Genomic DNA, 21,669 nt, shown 5'->3' with positions numbered 1-21,669 from the left:
TATACTTCCTTAAATATATTTAAAAATTGTTCATATGCTTTGTCTAAGTCTTCCTCTCTGTACACTGCTTCCCAGTCCTGCCCCCTTAAGTCCTCCTTAAGCCTCCTTACAGTTTGTTCATTAATCACCCTCCTGTAGAACAGATTTGTTTTTGGCCTCTCTTTTCTAAAATGGCAGTCATAAACCAAAAATACAGGTAGACGATCACTGATATCATTTATAAGTAATCCCCCTGAACTTATGAACACTTGCTCGACCAAGTGAAATCCACAACATGCAGACTAACACAAAGGTCTGCAGTCACACTCGTTGAAACTGCATATCTCATCTGACTGACTCATAAAAACTGGATACAGAGACTAATAAAAACACAAAACAATGGTCATCTTTGGGGGTGGGGGCAGCACAAATGATAATCAAGTGAGACTGGTGAAAGAGCAGGCTCAGTTGCCAGACAAGGTGATTTGAGGAGACAGATGAAAACACAGCGCCTATTGGCACAGATGGTTTGGATTAAGGAAATCATCATGAGACGAGACCTTCCAAATCTCCCAGAGGAGCTGTGTGTTTGCTATTCTTCGACAATTCTCACCCCCATGAATGTCCTGTACACATCGTCCTGCCACGTCCTGCGCCTTGAGTATTTAAAATGACTTGTACTATCAACACAAGGAGACGAAGAGTGATGTAAGAGGCCCATGCACAATGTGTTAAAATAAACTGGACTGATGTGAAGATTTGTGAATATGATTAGGGGCCAAATGAATGAAATTTGCTGGGACCTACAGTTAGAGTAGTACATGAAAAAGGCAAATAGAAGGACACACCAGGAAAAAGGGCCGGGGTTGGTTTCAATTAAACTGCTAATGGAGTGAAACAAAAATGACGATAACCTTGATTCACAGAAGGGTTGAAGATTAACAAAAACATAGCAAGGTGAGCTTTAAAAATGCTTTAAAAATAATAAAAGAGACTGTTCCACGCTGCTTTTTCCAGTGTAATTCTACAAGTGTTTTTAAATAATATAAAAACTATGATACCCAGAAAAGATGTATTTATTCCTACCCATTCTTTTTGGTTTTACAATATAAAGTACCATTAATGTACCTCTCACAGGCTTTGCTCATTGGTTTTTGGATTTATTTTTATGCAAACATGTTTACTCATATGTTTATGAGTCTGTGGTTTGGTTGATAGGCTTTGCTGCTGCATGCTAGTGCTGCCACCTAGGCACCTTGGAGGCATACTGCCATCTCCACTCCACCCAAATGCTACTAGATGAGAACTGCAGTTCAGCTATTCATTTCCGAACATAAAAAAAAAAGAAATCCGCAAACTACAACAAGCAAACAAATGATCAGAAAACCTGATAATTATTACCCGAATCCTTATCTGTGGCACAGACCCTGACCACTGGTTCTCCAGGGTCTCTGTTCTCCGGAACACTGGCGTTGTATATGTTCTGAGTGAAGACAGGTGGCTGGTCGTTCACATCCCCCACCTCTACTGTCAGAGTCTGGGTCGAGGAGAGAGAAGGATGGCCATGGTCCACGACATGAACGGTCAGGTGGTGGTAACGTTTAGTCTCATAGTCCAGAGGGGCTGAGAGAAACAAGAGGCCTAAAGAAGATGGCAGAGTTTAAATATGATGGCCAGAAGGGGGAAAAACATTAACACTGACAAAAATAATTAACACTTAATAAAAAAAAATATTGCAGGTTATGTAAAATGTGAAACCAGGGTTTCAGGTTCTTAAAGCTTTTATAAGAATTAGTGAACCAAAAAAGTTCAATCATAGAAATCCTACCTGTTTTCTCCTCCAATGTGAAAAGTCTCTTCTTGTTTCCAGCTATTATGACATAGGAGACAACTCCATTTTCACCTTGATCTCCATCTATGGCCACAAAATGATGCAGCAGACTCCCCACTTCTGCATCCTCCATCACCTGAACGGTGTCCGCTGATATCAACACCGGGCGGTTATCGTTGACATCCAGCAGGAAGACCTGAACAGTCACTGATGTCTGTTTACGCTCATCCTTCGTCTTTGCCTCATCTGTGGCTGTTACAGTGAAGGCAAAGCTGGAGGTGGACTCATGGTCTAAAGGTACTGCTACAGTCAGGCTCCCTGTGTGAGGGTTGATTTCAAAGGGGAATCGTGACAAAGACCCACTGAGTTCAGGGTCAAAGGTCAGAGTGTAGCGTAGGGCACTGTTAGGAAAAGTCCCATCAGCATCTCTGGCATGAAAAGCAAACACCATTGATCCGAGTGCAGTGTCCTCTCTCAGACCAAATGTCACCAGTTTATCAGGGAACCAGGGTGTGTGGTCGTTTACATCCTCCACCATCACACTGACCAGTACAGATACGTTCACTCTAGGAGCAAGGCCGACATCTTCAGCTCGAACCATGAGGAAGTACTGCGTGGCAGCCTCGTAGTCCAGCGGCTGGTTGATGTATATATCCCCAGAAGAGCTGTCAATGCCAAAGTGAACACTCCCGTCGCCCTCAGAGATAGAGTAGTGGAATATCCCTTTATCTGCAACACTGGCAGAGCCAATAACAGTAGCCGGTGCTGTGTCTTCTCGAACTGTAAAGCGCCTCACAGTTTGCAGATCACCACGACCATAGAGAGCCTCTACTCCATGAACCTGCAGGTAAAACACATACATTATAACATTGTGTATTTACACAATATCACATAAAACTAATTAACTCAATTATAACAGTTCAGAACACAAGGGAGAATTTAAAAGATGTGGTAGCACAGAGAAAAATGTTCAAAGAACATCTCTTGAAGAGACAATGTATTTCCCATGAGTGGAGATGTGGAGGAAGAAAAACCTCTCCAAAGTGAAGTGTTTTTGGACATCCACACTCAACACTGTGTCGCCACATGGTTAAATGAAGACTTTCATACAAAGCCCTACTTCAGAAATAATAAATGCCTCCTGCTGGTGCACAACTTAGGCTACTTCTGCTGCAAAAATCACAACAGTTACATAATTTTTGCGTTCCATTTGTAAAATAAAAAGGTGTACTTTATACAGCACATTATGTGCAGGTTTGTGCTTAGTTTAGAATAATTACTTTGTGTTTTTTTTATATACTAAACACATAATTATGGAGATCATGCAAGTCTTTTAGTATCATGTGGTCTAACTCTAGGTTGACCTGACAAACATGCTTGTGTAAGCATGTTCTTGTTTATTCTTACATGGACATTTACCTGACAAAGACCTTGATGGTTGAAATGTTATCTCACTAAATTCTGGGGAATTTGCAGCATGTGGACGACAAATCTCAGGAGCCAAAATAACTGTGCAAATAATCTGTTTAAACCAAATATAAAAACTACTATCAAGGTAAATTCACAACAAAAGCAATAAGAACCTTTCTGAACATGTTTTGCAAAGGCTTCTGGGAAGAATAAATAAAATTAGTGGTAAATCAACTCCAGATTCAGGGACCTTGGAAGTAAAACCAGAACACAGCACTGTGATCATTTGTTGTGAAAGCTGCTGAAATAACAGTCAAACACAGCAGGTGGGGAGTTTTTGAAAATACAAACAAGACATTCCCAAACTTAAGAATAATGCAGCCCAATTTGAAATCTGAAAATGTCCTGCAGCCCAGCCAAACCTTTAAACACAACTTTGATCAACACACCAGACTAAGATTACAATAAGTATTTTTCATCTCATAAAAATGCACATAGGCCACACATAACGATGTGTAGCAACAGGTCTGATAAATGACGAATAACAAAAATCCCATGGCTTTCTTTTATTAGTTTGATTTTTGTTATGTATGTATTTAATAAGAAATATCTTATGGTCACTTCAAACTTAATTACAAAATTAAAAGTTAAACTTTTTATTCATTCATTCATTCATTGTATATATTATATTGTATTTATTAATTTATTGTGGACGACCTCTTGTGGCCCACCTGCAGTAACAGCCTGGCCCACCAGGGGGCTGCGCCCCACACTTGGAGATACTCTATGTACACTGGTATGTTCCTCTGTCCTATACTACATACAACTTTGAACATTTCATACAAATTTCATACATCCTGTAATTCACCAAGTTATACTGCAGTAACTTAGGGGGTAAATAATCATAAAATAATTCAAAAATTAAAGAATCAATTTTTAACATGCAGTAAAACCTAACATTCACGTAGGTGAAATCTAACTTAACAACACCAGAATCACAGTGTGCCGTAGAGTAAATGCTGTACCTGTACATGAACGACTGCAGTGTCCTCCTGAGGTGTGGCTCCGCTGTCCTTGGCAGTTACTCTAAGAACATAGTACGGTTTAACGCTGTGGGTGAAAAGCTCTGTTGTTTGGACGTCTCCGCTTTTACTGTCGATTTCAAAATGTCCAAGATCACCATCTTCTGGATCAACAGAGAAAAATAAAACCTGGTGATTCTCATTAACTCATGAGTGAGTGACTGGCACATGACAGTAAATCATGATACCGCACAGCTCCACGTAATCAAATGTATAACATCCATTACCCACCTGTGACCAGTGAGAAGGTAACTGTTCCATTTTCACCTGCATCTAAATCTTTGGCAAACATGTTTATTGCCAAGGTGCCTGCTGGTAAACCAGACCATATCTGTAATACAGAAAAGAACATGTCAAGTTTGAGACATATGAATGACAACACTTCACACTAAGTCAGTGCTGGTGTTGTAGCTGTTTTATGTCATGTCATATTGTCACCACAGACTAGAAAGTGCCTTTGGAAATATAAATCAGTGATGATGTGAACTGATTGGGGTTATAAAAGAAAGTCATGTACTCTGACACATCAACAATGACCCATGTTTTGATGCAGCCAGTGTAATGGTTTACTTAAAACACAATGGAGGCAGGTGGTGCATTTTGTAGCATTGATTTTCATGAAAAAGGTTGTCAAGGGTCTTAGGTGTGTTCAAAAACCAGAATGTATAAGTAAAAAACAGATACATAACAATAAAATATATTGAAACAAAGATGAAAACAACACCCACTTTTCAGAAATTTTAAATCGCCCCGCTAATTACCCCGTTAAATCACACACACACACACACACGCACACACACACACACACAGACTGACAGTGGGTGACATGATACAAATATACAATCTATTTTCTTTAATTGCTAATATCTTTGAGGTAATAATTTTATTATTAGTTTCAAAACTTTTTAGACCTTATTTCCAAACTCTGCTTCATAAGAAGCAGTCTGCAATTTTTGGTGTATTTTTATTTGATAGTGACAGCAGACACTTGGACAGGAAATGCGGGAAAACCAAGACAGAGGCCATGCGGCAACCCTCCAAATCAAACTGGGGCTGTTGTGGTAATATGATATGCATAATAACTACTACAGTAGCCCAGAAGGGATCATTCTTACCTGCACACTGAGCTCTTTGCCGGCAGGCAGGTGTGTAAACTGTGGTGCATTGTCATTAACGTCAGTGACCAGGATGTGAACGGTGGCAGTGGCATTGAGACGAGGCTGACCCTGATCTGTAACCATCACCTTCAGACTGTGCTGGCTGTGCCGCTCCCGGTCCAGTGCCACCCAGTTGATGATTTCACCTGCACGGGTGCAGAGAAGACAGAGAAGGAGCAGGATGCACAACTGTACAGTAAAGCACTATATGGCCACAAGGTGATGTTTCTAATGTGATTTATTTTTGACCTGTTTTAGTATTGATGCGAAAGAACTTCCCATCTGAGAGCAGGATGTAGGACAGCTGGGCGTTTTTCCCAGAATCCTCATCGATGGCCTTCACTGTTCCCACCAGGCCTTGTGGTGAAGACCCCTCCGACACGGTGAAGTAGTAAACCTCACTGCTGAACTCCGGGGCATTGTCATTGATGTCTAGCACCAGGACTATCACTGTGGCTGTAGCTGTGGTGTTAGCCAGTGATGCTTTGCTGGCTGTGACCAACACTCGAAAATGATATGTTGATTCTGACTCGTAGTCAAGGTTGTGGGACAGATATAACCATCCCGTCTTTGGGTGAACCCGAAACGGAGCAGGAGGGAACCCAGCCTCTGTCTCCAGGGAGTAAGTGAGGCTTGAGTCCGGCATGTGAGCTCCTCGGCTCCAGTGCGCCCTCACCTGGATGACCCGAGAGTCCTTCCGGTATCCCTCGCCTATTTCCACCTGGTAGATTAAAGTCTCGAAGGCCAGGCTGTCTTCAGCGGTGGTGCGGTCTATGTCGACTGTGAGAATAAGTGTGGAGTTCAGGGAAAGTTCTCCATCATCTTTAGCCATGATTTCCAGGCTGTATCTCTGCTGATGATCCACCTGTAAACTCTGATTTAACGTAACTGTCCCAAGGTTGGGGTCAACAACAAAAGTGCCATTTCCACTTTTCAGGTAATACTGCACCCTGCCATTGGCACCGCTGTCATAGTCATGTGCATGAGCGATGAACAGCACTGTTCCTGGTAGTGTGTTTTGGGACACTGTGATGATGTCACTGAGTTTGGGGAAGACTGGAGCGTTGTCATTAACGTCAGCTATAGTGATGTTGACCTGGGCGGTGCTGTAAACTGTAGAGGTGTCAGTGTAGGACTGAAGAACCAACAGGGCATATGGCTGCGATTCGTGGTCCAGAGGTTTGATGTTGCTGATGAGGCCGGACTTTGAATGAACCGAAAACAAACCCTGGGGGTCTCCAGAACAGATTCGGTAGGACAGGGACTCCACAGAGTCTGTAAGGAAAAACAGCATTTACTGATAGATGAACACCAGTCCTTCCACCGAAGCTACAAACTCAATATTTTATGTCAGCGGCAGCATTTAGTCATCCAGATAGTTTTGGTTTCCAGGTTTTGAGACGTGTTTCTAAAATTTTGTTTTTACTCCAAAACAATGGAGAATTTAATTTGGTTTGTGATGCGCACTGGAATAAAAAGTGTCACCAATGCGTCATTCCAAGAACAGCTGCTGTGTACCAGTTTCACACTGCACATAGAACACAGCGGCAAATCATCCATCCATTATCTAAGTAGTCTAGTATACAACTGGAACACAGCTCATGTCTCTGTTATTCTGGACACTTCACAGAACAACACAGAAAATGTAACAGTGCTAACGATAGCAAGTACAAACTTTTTGGCTCATGTCATGTCAGGGTCATAATATTCCTAATATGTTTTTATGCACTATTTATGGTGTATAAATTCATTAGAGAATAAATGGGAGGAAAACAATCTATAGTATATGTAATGCAAACATAGTATTTTACTTGCGACTGAACACTACAGTGGATACACAGCACACACAGAGTAAGCAACACTAGGTAAATACAGTACAGGTCAGAAGATCCCATTAATCCCCTCCATGTGTTTGTAGCACTTCATCAGTAACTACCAACCACTGAAAGAAGCAAATGGCTTAACGGTGTCCAAACCCTGACGAACAGGCCCAGTTCTGTTGTATCAGCTTTAAACTGAAGCCTTAATCTGTTAATTGATTAGATGGCCTTAAATGACTGTCTAGTGTTGTTCAGCTGCTGAAGGGGCTCAGTGGACTTTGTGGCACGTAACAAGTGGACTATGAGAGGATTATCCTGAAAAACTGGGGAGCTGGGAAACCCTCCACAATGAGAGCAGACTAGTCTGTGTTAGTGTAGGACAAATATTACACAGTGTACGAGCCGCTGTGTCTCTTTATATACGAATTCTATGTGTATCCATGATGTGTAAAACATTACTCACATTTGCCTGCAATTACATCAGAGAACAGTCGCACCAAGCTAATTTCACTGTCACTATTATAAAAACACATTTAACACTGACAAAAGTCCTACACCTTTAAATGTCCATTTATGATCGAGTTATATTTGACCTCTGAGAACACAGATACAAGACATTGTACAACTGTCTCTGAGCCTTTATGACTTGTCATCTGCTTATGTGACTAAGGAGGATTAAAGATTAAACTACAGCCTTCCTCTTTCCTCTTTCATGTCTGGAAGGAAGATCTGAGCTGTGGCAATGATTGCTTTTGTCACAGTCACCTGACAGGATAAATCCTGTTTAAATACAACATGTCTGTAATGTTCAAGCTTGGAGAAATTTGCTCTGTAAACCAGTTATTTAAAGTAATTTCTGTATTACTGCTTAAACTGAACAGAAAGGGACAATGTACCTGTTTGTGATACATTTGCTTACCTTCCTCTTATACAGCTACATCAGCTATATGACTTATACTGAATTAATTAACAACCATTGTCACATGAATTTTCAAACCTAAATGATCTTTTTTTGTTATACTCGTGTAGGCGAACTTTTTTTATACCCTGAATGGAAATAAAAGCTGAGCCAATTCCACTGTGATCAAGGAAACAAGAAAACTCACTCTCTTGTTACTCTGGTGCCTTCCCTCGGCTGGGTACGAGTTAAGGCAGTTACTACTGACCTGCTGGGGTTACTGCCTCCACTGTCCCCACAGAGGTCCCCGGAGGTGCATCCTCAGGCACCGTGAAGGTGTAACGTGATCTCTGGAACACAGCCGGAGCCTGAGCGCTGCGTAAAACATTCACTGTGACCACAGCAGGTCTGGCGGAGGTCAAGCCCTCACCATCCTGTGCCCTTATCAAGAGCTTCACGCTGGCTGCACCCAAGCGGGTGAGAGTGGAGGTTAGGAAGAGCATTCCTACAGGGACAAGAATAAGCTCTAGTTTGGTTTTCTTCAACGAGCATTAACTGAATCTGTTCTAGTTGTACAATCATTCCAAAGTTGTATTTTTTTTAGCTTCATTTCATTAGCACTCAGAGGTCTGTCAGTTTTCTGTCTTTTCCTTTGTTTAATCAGGTAAAAGTCTCACTGAAAGCACTTGGTTGAATTAAATACTAACCTGAAACTATTTTAAATCATTGACCATGTCAAATTGTTTTCCAATCCAAAAAAAACATCATTTACTTGTAACTTGTATTGGCACCAAATTTGTGGTAGTGAAAAATGACATTACACAGTGAAAATCACATCAAAATTAATCTAAATATTGTTTACTGCAGTGATGACAGAAATGTGTGTCCTGCAGCTGCAATGATTATTCTACCAGGAACTCAAGAAATCATTATGGCTGATGCTGCATTTAGTTTGGAAAAAGCATTAATGTTCAAGAAAAAGCAACTTCATAAGACGAGTTTTAAAATGGTCACCTTATTCTACCTATGTAGAAGTGCATTTTGTGTTGCACTGTGGCAGAGTGTGGCCACATGGGGAGCTCTGTTGCCCCCCCCCCCCCCTGAGCAGTGACACACACACACACACACACACACACACACACACACACACACAACCATTTCATGGAGACTTACACAAAGTAAGCAGTTGTTTATCCCTGAACACTGGGACTGCCAGCCACACACGTTACTTAAATACTACTGAGTAGAGCTTTGTGATAGGTCACTAATGCAGGGGAAGTCATCCAAACACAGTTTAAAAACTCCACAATACCATCTCACAAATCACCAAAAATGTAACTTCTGAAAGTTTGCTAATGTCTTGCCCCTCAGGGCCACCATACTTGGACAGATAATCTCTAGAAAATAACTATCTAAAGGGTCCATTACATCAGTTTGACTTACACATTTCAAACACCTTTATTCTGCCTTCATCATCTACTGTATTTCCCTATTTGAATGTGCTCCATTAGTTGAAAAAGAAAAACAGTAAAGATGCTGTTTATTCTGCATCATGCTCATAATCTTGTGTACCTGGATTTCTTTTGTCCACTGACCTGTTTGTTTATCCAGTGCAAACAAACTGGACACGTCACCAGGCAGGATTTCGTAGGTGACCTGTCCAAACCTGCCAGAATCTTGGTCAGTAGCGACAACAGTGAGAATTTCTGTGCCGGGCTGTGCGTGGCTGCTGATGCTGACCATGTACTCCTCAGGGTTAAACACTGGAGCGTTATCATTGATGTCTGCAATCTCAATGTGCACGTAGGTTTGAGCACTCAGGCCTCCCTAAGAGGTAGAAAGTGAGAGAAGGAATGCTATTAGGCAGTGAAATAAACAGACAGCACTTCAAGATGCAGTTTGTGAGCTAAATGTAACCATAGAACTTGGTATGATCACAGTGCGGGGAGTAATATACTGTATGATGGTTCAAGAAGGACGGTGAGGTCGAATGTAAGCCCACTCACTGGATCTTCAGCTTTGACCAGAACATCGTGGACTGTCTGTCCTGTATCTCCATCAATATCCTGAGAGACACACAGCACTCCGGTCTGTGGGTGGATGTAGAAGAGGGGGTGTTTGTCCTGCGTGTCAAAGCCATCAGACAGAGAGTAGAGCAGCGTGCTAAAGTCAGGGCCATCTGCGTCTGTGGCAACAACCTGAAAAGAAAAGAAAAGAAAAGAAAAGAAAACTGTTTAATGAAAATCCTAAGAAACTAAAACACTGTGATGAACATCTGAGAAACAGTAACTTAAAAATACAGAAGATGTGTTCAGTGGACATCAGCAAGATTGAATCTAGAATCTGGTACTTCATCTCACAGTAACTGCATAAAAGGAATGACATCAGTATAGTGGGAGAAGGGTTCAGACCTTTAAGATAAAAATATGAACTGTGGACAATTACTCCTAAAAAATGTGAATGAGTTGTTTGAATTCATAAAAAGCCTGAACAGCTAGTCAACACAACGACACTGGTGACGAGTGGAGTCTGTCGAGGAACATCTTTAAAACCTTTCAGCCACATCGGTAAAAGTGCTTTGTTCTTGTGGATGTGGGTTTTACTTGTCTTTGGAAAATCAGAAAATGACTATCTGAATAACTGACTAATAATTTCAGTGTCTATATTAGTACTGATGAACGTATTTGTGCTACACACTGAACATTAACACTCACTGACAACAATTTATTTATTACTGACCTGAAATACAAATCACTTGGGCCTGGAATTTTTGTTTATTGAGTGATGTGTCATTCATCTCTTAACTGTACATCTATTATTAACAGTGATAAGTTGTAGTAGCAGTGTCATCTGCCTCTAAAATAACTGAATCATAATGCTGCCCGTGAAGGTCAACATCATAAAAGCAGAAAAATCCCCTGGTCTATCACTGCAATGCAAACAAGAGACAGGCAAAGTGCCGAGCAAACCGACGGAGCTCCTTTCATGTCTGACTGTGCTCGTGACAACAGATGCGTTTCACAAACGGCGCGCTCGCTCATATAGATGCTATCATATGAGACTTTATGACTTCAGATCAGCGGACGTTTTAGAGACATGGGTCAAAGTCTGGAACACACCCAACAAGCTTTACGCCAACAGCGTATCTAGGAACACGCATGTTCTTCAGTGGTTCTCTGATTTATACATATGGGTCAGTGTTAACAGTCGGCTGCTCTTATGAAAACTGTATAATTCTTGTCTTCTTGATGATGATTGTTCATATGAATCTGAAGCTGACACACAGGACGAGGTTATCACTGGCAAGAAAACATCCTGCAGCAGACTGAATCACTGTCAGTCCTCTATAGCTGACAGGCGCTCCTTACCGAGGGACGTCCAAGGTTCTGTGTCTAAAAACATGTCTGTCATGGGCAACAAAGCACCTGGGATCTGTGTCATTTTGGTTTGATTGTAATCACATCATGCTTTTTAATGACCTCGTTTGGCTTTAGTGATTAGTCAGAACTGAAGTAATTTATCAACCGCTTCAAAACCTGGTTATTTTTTGACAATTAATTTACTGCTTTTCACTCTCCAAAGTTGGCATGTGTGAACTGTTGAAAGACAAAACAAGTAATGTGAAGGTGTTGCCATTTGTCACTGTTTTGGGGAATAGACAGAACTATTAACTATTCATTTGCTGAATTCTTCCGACTCTCAGCACTGAGCATTTTGTTTTTCGTCACATCTCTGATGGTACTTTGTATTTACATAGAACTAAAACTAAGATGCTGGATCACTCTGCACCAAAGGCACTTCACTAAAAACCAAGTTATAGAATTCTTTTTTTTTAAGTTCCAAACACCATTTAGGTTAAATTATTAAAATAAAGCTTCTATTGTAATGGGCTTCAGCTTGTGCCAGGCTACAGGAGTGTGGTACCAGGCATCATGTCTGCCAGCCACAACTGGAGCGGGTGTGTGTTCAGGAGGAACACTAACTGCTTTGTACATACACAATGACAAGTAAGACAACATCGCAGCACGAGATGTCAAATGAAATGTCTGGTTTGCACTTAAATCTGCAGCTTTTCTTCTTTGAGACCATACTAGCGGATGTACCTGAGAGAAGTCAAGGTGAAAGTAACACTATCCACTGGACCGTGCTGCAGAGCAGTGGTTCCCAGCTTCATTTGTCTTGTTTTTTTTTTTTTTTGAGTCTATTATTTCATATGATTTGTAGGCCTGAACAGGGTGGGATAAAACCTGACTTGTGACACTGCACCTGGATTAATCAGATGAATTTATCCATACAAACTAAATAGGATCAACGGTTAGTACAAAATATATATATGTCTAATTTGAACGAACTATCTTTACATGGAAACAGTCTTGGTTTTATTTGTCCAGGTTTTAAAATATCTATCTTGGCAATTTCTGTCTCTGCCCCAATAAAATGGAGGTAAAGAAACTTTCACTTGAGGGGATCATAACATTTAAAAGTGATATACTTAAAACGCCATCTCTTAGAGAAACACTGTCCTGGTTATCCAACAAAAACAACAGGGTTTCATTTGAACTACTTTCAACCAAATAAAAAGGTAGGGAAACCACTTAGTGTGTTCATAAAGTATTTTTGCAAAGAAATCTTACTGTTCAAGGTTTTAAATGTAGGGTATGAAGACATAATCACTGGGCTTTAGGGTGAGGGACATCTTGGTGGCCTGAGAGGTTAAAATGTTGTCCAAAGTTAACCTCGACTACACTTCTCTCTGTCCATTTACTACCAGTTCTCTATTACATAATAAAAGGCATAAAAATGCCCCCAAAAAATAAAACCATAACGTTCCACATGTCTAGATACCGGAAAACATATGTGAGAAAATACAGTGTTCTGTGGTTTGGGTGAACTGTCCCTAGAAGCAAATCATTCTCCAACATACTTGTAAAAAGCAGCTTCCGATGTGGCTGTGCTCTGGGATGGACACGTTGTACAGCTGCTGCTGAAACACCGGCTCGTTGTCATTGATATCCTCCACCAGCACCGTGACTGTTGCTGTGGACGACAGAGCTGGTTCTCCTCCATCCGCCGCCACCACCAGGAACCACACCTCCATTTGCGTCTCTCTGTCCAGAGCTGCAGCTGTGGTGACCAGGCCCGACTCTGGGTTGATGCTGATCAGGGTGTTCTGGTTGGATTTGAGGATGGAGAATCTGATGTCTGAGTTGACGCCTTCATCTGCATCTCGGGCCTGCATCTGGATGACGGAACTGCCCTGAGGCGCATCCTCTGAGATGCTTATAATGTATACGTCTTTCTCAAATACTGGGTGGCAGTCATTTGTGTCAGCCACCTTCAGGAGGAAGACCACCTCACTACTCAGAGGGGGGCTCCCAAAATCTGAAGCTTGCACCTTCAACTCATATAGATCCTTTTCTTCCCTGTCTAGCTCTGCATTAACACATAAGGCGTACAGGAAATCATCTGTTTGCTTTAAGTTAAACATCCCATCACCTCCCTCAAGTATGACAGCAACTCTCTCCTCCTCAAGGTCAGGGTCTGACACAGAGATCCGGGCAACATAGTCCCCAATTGCTGCTGCCTCTGACACCACTGCATCTCCTGCCTCACTGAGAAACAGCACATTGATGGTGGGACTGTTATCGTTGGTATCAAGTACTTTTACACCCACAAAAGTGCTGCTGTACTCAGGTTGAGCCCCATTGTCCGTGGCACGGATGATCAACTCATGAAAAGCCTGAGTCTCAAAATCAAGCGGCTTGTTGAGGTAAACCACCCCGGAGGTTTTGTTGATGGAGAAAATCTCATTTGGATCACTTTGCCGCCTGTTGATCTCGTAAGTGATTTGTCCATTGCTGCCCAGGTCGAGGTCAGTGGCGTGTACCTGACACACAGCAGACATGACCGGAGTGTGTTCTGGCACCGAGGTGTGATATTCGGTCTGGTTGAACACAGGTGGGTTGTCGTTCTCATCCAGGACATGGATGTTCACCTGAAGAGTCCCCGTCCTGGCTGGGATCCCACCATCAAAGGCTTCAATGGTCAGGGAGTAGAAATCCTGTGTTTCTCGGTCCAGTTTACTACCAAGGATGAGATCCAGGCTCACGTAGTTGCCTGCTCCACTGCGATAATCCAGGTGGAATAACTCACCCATGTCACTCTCTGTAATCCTGTATCCTTGGGTACCAAACTCACCCTCATCTTGGTCTTTAGCACCTTCTAGTTGAAACCGACTCCCTGGGGGACTCAGTTCTGATATTTCCAAGTCAACCTCCCCTGACGGAAACACTGGTGTATGGTCGTTGACATCTTTCACCTCTATTTTCACTTTTATTATCTCACCTGTGAGAGTGGCTGCAACAAATTCGTACTTATCTCTGCTCTCTCTGTCCAGAACCACAGCCGTGGAGATGATCCCCGTGTCTGCGTCGATTTCCAAGTCTCTAAACACATAGGAGTCTCTGCTCTCTGAGATGAAAAATCCAGTACTGGTCCTGTTTAAGCCTGCACCCAGATCTCCAACGATGGTTTTAGCGGGCAAGCCCTCTTTAACAGCCAGGGTCAGGTTGGACACCTGTCCCAGTGCGTGCGCACGAAGCCAAAAGAACAGGATGAGGGTCCGAGGGAGCAAAGCTGAGGCATTTTGACGACCCATTCCTCCTTTACACATGGCTTTGAGCTTCTTGAGAGATAAAGGCGGGCTACATACTGGTAAACTCACCTTTTAAAGCGTCTTTCCACATAAAAACACAAAAACGCACTGAGCATTTTTGCGCGCAGGAAAGCAACCAGCAGTTCTTCCCCATCACATTGTTTCAGCAGCTTGTTACGCGATTTCAGAAACGCAAATCCTCTTGTGAACTTCTTCACACATCACGGGACTGAACGACCACAGAACACCCGCTGTGCACGGTGAACACACCTCCTGGCAGCCGGCACGGCCCACGCTGACTGGCTCCATCTGTGTTTAAGATTGAATTAGGGCGAGAGATTACCTTCAGTTCCGTGTGGTGACAGGTGGAAACTCTTGACCTGTGCAAGATCACACAGTGACCTGGAAAGTGGAAGAAACAAATAGCATGCGCAGATCGAACTGGAGCGTGAACCCCGAGCAAAATTCACTCTATGACTTAGTCTGACTTCGGTGAAGTGGTTAGAATAAATTAAACGGGTTTAGTTTTGGCACAAGCTCATAAAGTTGTGGTGTGTCTCCCTCTATCGGTGAGCAGGAGAACCGCAGGCCTTGCGGTGACCAACCAACTTTTGTTCTTCTGATGCCTTTGTTCAGTTTACACAGTGTCATGATCTGCATGATGCCAGGAACAAAATCATGGTGGGAAACAATCCTCTATTCTGTTAGCTGAGTGTGCATAATAATTACAAAGTGTAGACTCCCAGAGTTGCTTAAAATAAATAAAGCACAGGACAGGAGTTTGGCCAAGACCAAGATGTACTCCCATCCAAATACAAAAAAGGTGAGCGGTTTTGTTTACAGTACATTTGGATATGCCAAAGAACACGGTGGTAAGATTTCAAGGAAGTTTTTTTTAGTAGAAACAAGTTCCTGTAAAAGTCGTTCACACTGACGTTCCTGGATTATGCAGATGAATTGGGACATTTACAGAGAAATATGTTGCTTCTATTTTTTATTTCTTTAGGAACACACCAACAATATATGAGACATTTTTTGCTAATTGGGTGGAGTGGCCCTTTAATCTCAATATCACCCTGAAACTAAACTGTATGGTTATCAATCAGAGTAGATTTATCTAAAATTTGTGCTGGTGGACTCACTTTTGCTGAGACTTGACTTCACAGGTGGTCAGATAATCCACCAAGCTGGTGACAGCAGAAACACAGTGGAGCCCAGTGAGACACCTGGAGATCAGTGCTAACAAGAGGAGATAAAGGGTGACGGCTGTAAACACAGTGGGAACACCGATGACGGATACCTTGGTGAAAGCAAACTCATCTTCACTGGACAAAAGCAACAGCAGCTATGTGAAAAATGTGGTGTTTATTAAAAGGAGCAAAACAAAACGGAACATTGCGAGCCAGAGAAAAGGGCAATGTTTGTTTCCATGTCTGTACAAAACAATTCTTCGATACAGTGTCTTTCTCTCTGCAGGGAAAAGCATCATTTTACAGTGAAGACTAAAAATGGTTTTTAGAATAAAGCAAAGAACCAGAGTTTCTTTCAAGATGTGGTTGTTTCTGTCACAGACGCGTTAGGTACACGGACATGTGCCTGACAAAAACAGCACTAACAAGCAAATCATGATGGAGGCATCCACAGCCATAGGTCTGGTAGAAATAATTTCCAAAATGTTTACTGTGACATGAGGGAAAAGGAAAATCATTAGAATCTTTTTCTCTTGAGGATTTCTGGCTTCCAGTTGACTGGATGGCTTTCTTCTGTCTGCAAGAGAGAAAACAGTAGACCAGTTACCTCTGATGCCTGGGAGCTGCAGTAGCACAGAAACACCAACTTTCACTTGGACAAGAAAACCTACAGCAGTGTCGTCTTCTTTGTAAACTTTAATGGTCTTGTCTGCCTCCGCGGTAATCAGCCTGCTTTCTGAGTGGTCGAACATGCAGGCAAAGATTCCAGATTCGCTGTCCAGAGATCCAGGCTGCACAGCTGCATGAATCCGCTGGAAGTTGTAGCCTGTCCTCCAGTCCCACATGTGGATGGTTCCGTTGTCGGCTACAAAGAAAAGCCTACATTAACTCAAATCGCTTCTTATAATGCATTAATACTCAAACATCTTCAGATTAAAGCCAGTAGTTTAGAAGAAATGAACTGATGTCTGTAGTTATTAATACCTCCAGACACCAGGACGCCGTCAGAGCTAACGGCCAGCGTGTTGATAATAGCGTTGTGGCCCGACAGGTTCTGGATGAAGTTCCCGTCTGGGAACATCCACTGCTTGATGTTATCAGCAGAACCAGAAGCAAACGTGTATCTGTAAAACAGAGGGAACAAATCAACTCTAATTTGTTTGTGTAACATTTTAACCCCTAGGTTTGAATGTCTTACTCTTCCTGGTAACAACTAGAACTGAAAGTAATGCTTCTATTCATTATTAATTAACATGTAGTGTGTGTGTGTCGTTTGTTAATTAGTCTGCTGCTCTGCTACACTGGCCTCAGTCTGCTGGTGATGGGTTACAAAGTGGTCACACAATCCTCCTCTTCCTGCACTGCCTGTGCGGTTGAGTTCTGCCCTTTTCATGTTTGTCAGCATTATTACAAAAACTGATTTGTGAATCATGATTCTAACATGAATCACATTTTTCTTCCACCCCTGCTCGACACCATACTTGCTACGCACAACGTGCTGACTTACTGTCTGGGGTGCAGCGCCAGAGTTCGGACAGACTTCTTGTGGTTGGTGAGCGTGGCTCTGGTTTTTCCACCAATCAGATCCCACAGCCTGATGGTGGAATCATGGCTGCCTGCAACAACGTAATCAGCCATCAGTCTGGGATTAATAGTAAGAAGCCAGCTACTTGGAAAGAAACTGCAGTGTGTTAGACAGAATGAGACAGCTGATATGCTTAGACTGGAGCTGCTCGGTGTATTTACCGGTGATGATTTGGGGCTCAGCAGCTTGGCATCTCACCGTGGCCACCGTGTTGGTGTGTCCTGTTAGTGTGTGCACATTAGCTTTTGTCCTGATGTCCCACACCTGAAAATCCATTTGGTTCAACCAATTAAACCAGCAGAAGCACAACAGCTTGAGCATCAAAACATTCAGCATTATTCTTCTGATGGACAGATGACCTCACGATGAACCTCATGGCTCAACTGAATACTATTTGAACCAATCTGAAACTGAGTGCAAATCGCACATAACTATACCAAGTGAAAAGGTCTGTGAGTGTCCTTCATCATGTATCTAGTGGCCCACTGTTCAATAAGGGCTGTATGAGCCTAAGGTGGCAGACGTGGGCATCTCATAGCCAGAGATATTCATGCTTGGAAAGTCTTTCAGTCAGGAAAATCACAGAGGATCAATCATGGCCAAGACCTGACCAGATATGATGCTCAGTAAACGTAATCGTGTGACCTTAGCTTCCATTAGACTGCAATCTAAAATGCAACACAGTCAACTCTTCTCCCTGATACAAAAACAACAATGAATCTCATCCTTAAAACTACACAGGTTAATTTGCTTTCTTTCAGCACAACACATGCAGAGGAAAAGCTTACCCTCGCTGTGGCGTCTCTGCTGCATGTTACCAGCACGTCAATGGTTGGATGCAGGTCTAAATCATACACAGCACTCAGGTGTCCGTGATAGTGCCTGATGACCTAAAACACAGACTGACTTTGTAAAGAGCCTTCAAACGTAGCACAGAGAATACAAAATCACAGACCACCAAATACCACTCATATTACAGCCTTTTAAAAAGGTTTAAATCGAGTCGTAACTCACCTTGTTGTACTCCAGATCCCAACACTTGACTTGCTTGTCTTCTCCACAGGAGAAGAGGTACGGGCTGCGACTGCTGACCGCTACACCACGCACCGTACTAATGTGTCCGGTCAGAGACAGTTTGAGTTTCCCGCTGGCCAGGTCCCAGATCTGTCAAGACAAACAGCATTCCCCTCATGTTAGGATCATTAAGGTACTTTCCCAGAAATAGCATCTCTAGTGTGCCACCTGAAGGTGGCAGGAGGTTTATTATCCTGGAAGCTGAAGTCGTAGATTACGGAAAAAGGTGCATTTGTTATTGCGTGATGATCCAAAACAAAGAGTACAATATGTGGCAGCTATCACTGACTTATTAATGGATACACTGATAAAAACTAAAGCAGGCTATAAATGAGAAAAGTTACTGGTGGAGACTAAAAATATTTGGGGATAATAGAATAAACCACAGACTGCTGATGAAGACCAAGATGCAGCTGAAAGCTCTGGCGATAGAAGGTACACCTTGAATTAAGACGATCTTGTCAAGCTGCCATTGCCGCAGTCAGAAATGACCTTTCGTGTTAATAACTTACTCTGCTGTAACTTTGATAACTAAACTGTACAAACATCAGACATGGTGGTTAGAGTGCAGAAAGCCAAAGTTTAAATCTTCGTTTTTTTTTTAAGCGTTTGACAAATTGAGACAAAGGATCGAACATCTATGTAACATATTTTTGACATTCCATAGATAGTAAAAAAAAATAATAATGAACAGTGAGACATGTTATCTTCAGCCTTACACACCTTTATAGTTCTGTCAGCAGACCCTGTGACAAACCACTGATTGCCAGGCTCCACAGCGATGGACCTCACCCAGCCCAGGTGACCACTGATGACCTATCACATAAAACATAGTGCCGTTAAAAATAACACAGGATATATTAGAGATACAGGCCTCATTTTAACATCAGTGTGTCAAGTGTATCTACAAATAACTTGAAATAATTTTTAGTTACCCGAAACAGTTTCCATGGTGGATGCCACTGGGGTTTGGGCATGGTTGGTGCTTTCCTCATGAGCGCAGTGTTTCTGGTACCGCCTCCTTCCATTAGAGACTAAATAAAACCATTTAATATGAGCTCTGCACTTCTTTCAGGGATTTTACAACAATGATGAGCAAGATATTACATCACGTGAATGCAGAAATATACAGCGACCCACCACAGCAGTGGACGGAGGGTGAGACCTCTCTGCTGCTCCTGCGTGTCGATGGATGTCACTAACACTGGCTGCAGTGCGGCTCACGTCCAGCCTAGAATTTAACAGCATTAACACAATTTACATGTGAATAACTTGCAGCAAAATCCTGAAACATGTCTGGATATGCACTTCATCTAGAGCGTTTACGAGTATAAAAAGATGCACCTGGCTTGTGAGGGCGGCAAAACCAGCGCCATGGAATGGACTCCTCCTTCTGTGGGATTCCTGTGCATCTTTGTGTCAGCGGTCAAGGCTACACCTGTCAAATGAAAAGCAGCGCTATGATAGTGGTAACACTGCTGCAGTTCAGAGAATGGGCTCAGAACAGCTACACTTTTGTAGCTTGGTAAAATTAATAGCATCCTACTAACCAGGTCCAGAAGGGTAAGCATGCGTCCCGGTGATCAGGTATTCTGGCTCATCATCTGAAACAAATTGGGGAAAACAAACGAACAGAAAAAGTGAGCTAGTTTTAGGGCATCAGTGATTACTAAACAAGAGGAAAAATATCTTAGTCTAAATCATCTTCAGCAAATTCCTAAATGTTGAGATATGTGGAGGCATGAAAATAACATTTCTGCATGGGTGTTATGACACAGCTGCCTGCAATGTTCATGTGCTCCTCACCTGGCTGTGTGTAGCTCTGGTGGCCTTGCATGTTGCCTGACACTCTGTCTTTCCCTTCTTTCAGGACGGGCATGTGTAAAACAGCACTATAATCTGCTTTCAGCTTCACACCCACCTTCACCTTGTGGCTGCAAATACAGGAGACAACAATGCTTCAAACCTTTTCCTTCTAAATAACTTGACAGATCATCCTCTAGGTGATCAAGACCTGATCGATCTTGTCATGTTTACAAGACAATTTGTTTTATACATATAATACGTAACAAGGGAAAAGCAGTTCATTGCTTTGAGCATAAGATTCTTTCAAGGAGGGGCAGCATGGATAAAATCTTCTTTTATGGTGTATAAATAACTCACATTGTTTAATCTTATACAAACAACAAGATACAACATATATTTTAAGTAATAAGAGTTAAGGTTCTAATTATGCAGATTGTCCCAGATGAACAAATAAATGTTACAGAATATAAAATACAGCATTTGATTCTAAGTTGTACTTTGTTAATAGCGTTATCCATCACTGAACTAACGTTAGATCAGTACTGGACAAAAAGTTTTAAAGTCAAGTTAAGATTTAAGAAAACTTTAATATGCTTGTAAAACCAAGAAAATAACATTCTGCTAATGTACAATGCCAGGTTTTGCTACCTTTCTTCATCCAGTGCGATGGATTTCGCGTGGTCGGACACAAACATGTCATGGGTCCTTTTGAGAGATCTGAAGACCAGAGTGTGGACTGAGTGCTTCTGGACATCCTGTAGAAAAATATGGTTACCTTAACAATTTATGCATCTAACCAGTACAATGATTGTAACTTTATAAGTTAAGAAGATCCTTCATTATACCCGATAACGTTTCAGACAATAAACCGTAAAGTTAACCTAACGCGTTCCAGTAACTAGCCGGGTCCGACTGAGTGTACAGTCGGTAACGCTTGAGCAGGAGTAAAGAACGACCCACGAAAATACAACAACCGTCGACCTACCTCAGTCATTGTGGAGATAAATAACTCGATCTGCCACCGTAGACTATTTATTCCAGTAAATATCGCTTGGTCACATGCAAAAAAAAATATAGCTATTATATACGTTTAAATATCGCTTGGTCACATGCAAAAAATATAGCTATTATAGACGTAAAAACATGACCACCACTAAAAACGAACGACCGAATGAACCGGAA

At 42.1% G+C, this 21,669-nt stretch overlaps 2 protein-coding genes across 3 annotated transcripts in view; both read right to left on the bottom strand.

Annotated features, from left to right (window-relative positions):
* The window catches only part of dchs2 (dachsous cadherin-related 2), a 31,882-nt gene extending 16,564 nt beyond the window's left edge, over positions 1 to 15,318 (bottom strand). The window contains exons 1-10 of one of the 2 annotated variants that reach the window (XM_020614326.1): positions 13,102 to 15,318; positions 10,184 to 10,375; positions 9,773 to 10,004; positions 8,446 to 8,682; positions 5,709 to 6,734; positions 5,418 to 5,605; positions 4,534 to 4,633; positions 4,246 to 4,406; positions 1,808 to 2,651; positions 1,381 to 1,620 (exon numbers count right to left, since the gene is read on the bottom strand). In XM_020614326.1, the coding sequence (XP_020469982.1) occupies positions 1,381 to 1,620; positions 1,808 to 2,651; positions 4,246 to 4,406; positions 4,534 to 4,633; positions 5,418 to 5,605; positions 5,709 to 6,734; positions 8,446 to 8,682; positions 9,773 to 10,004; positions 10,184 to 10,375; positions 13,102 to 14,850 (4,969 nt within the window). In that variant the 5' untranslated portion in view covers positions 14,851 to 15,318. The remainder of the gene's footprint in view (positions 1 to 1,380; positions 1,621 to 1,807; positions 2,652 to 4,245; positions 4,407 to 4,533; positions 4,634 to 5,417; positions 5,606 to 5,708; positions 6,735 to 8,445; positions 8,683 to 9,772; positions 10,005 to 10,183; positions 10,376 to 13,101) is intronic. The other variant, XM_020614327.1, reaches the window with a different exon arrangement.
* Positions 15,319 to 16,178: 860 nt separating this feature from the next.
* On the bottom strand, positions 16,179 to 21,669 carry plrg1 (pleiotropic regulator 1). The gene is made up of 16 exons (XM_020614315.1): positions 21,619 to 21,669; positions 21,473 to 21,571; positions 21,136 to 21,242; positions 20,488 to 20,615; positions 20,232 to 20,285; positions 20,026 to 20,119; positions 19,822 to 19,912; positions 19,617 to 19,715; positions 19,405 to 19,497; positions 18,622 to 18,771; positions 18,396 to 18,497; positions 17,769 to 17,871; positions 17,530 to 17,638; positions 17,007 to 17,146; positions 16,694 to 16,887; positions 16,179 to 16,599 (listed from the first exon to the last, which is right to left on the bottom strand). The coding sequence occupies exons 2-16, from the start codon at positions 21,479 to 21,481 to the stop codon at positions 16,540 to 16,542; spliced, it is 1,533 nt and encodes a 510-aa protein (XP_020469971.1). The 5' UTR covers positions 21,482 to 21,571; positions 21,619 to 21,669; the 3' UTR covers positions 16,179 to 16,539.

The sequence above is a fragment of the Monopterus albus genome, unplaced genomic scaffold (genome assembly GCF_001952655.1).
Source record: "Monopterus albus unplaced genomic scaffold, M_albus_1.0 scaffold144.1, whole genome shotgun sequence".
In the NCBI taxonomy this organism is placed as follows: Eukaryota; Metazoa; Chordata; class Actinopteri; order Synbranchiformes; family Synbranchidae; genus Monopterus; species Monopterus albus.
The sequence above is the reverse complement of the archived record's forward strand: the minus strand, read 5'-3'. Positions and strand labels throughout refer to the sequence as shown.

Bases quoted from the DNA above. Each gene is read 5' to 3' on its own strand.
- plrg1 (XM_020614315.1), bottom strand. The intron at 19,498-19,616 runs GTAACTAAAAAT...TTTATGTGATAG, and splicing joins CACCATGGAAACTGTTTCGG to GTCATCAGTGGTCACCTGGG. The intron at 17,872-18,395 runs GTAAGCTTTTCC...ATGGATTTTCAG, and splicing joins GCAGAGACGCCACAGCGAGG to GTGTGGGACATCAGGACAAA.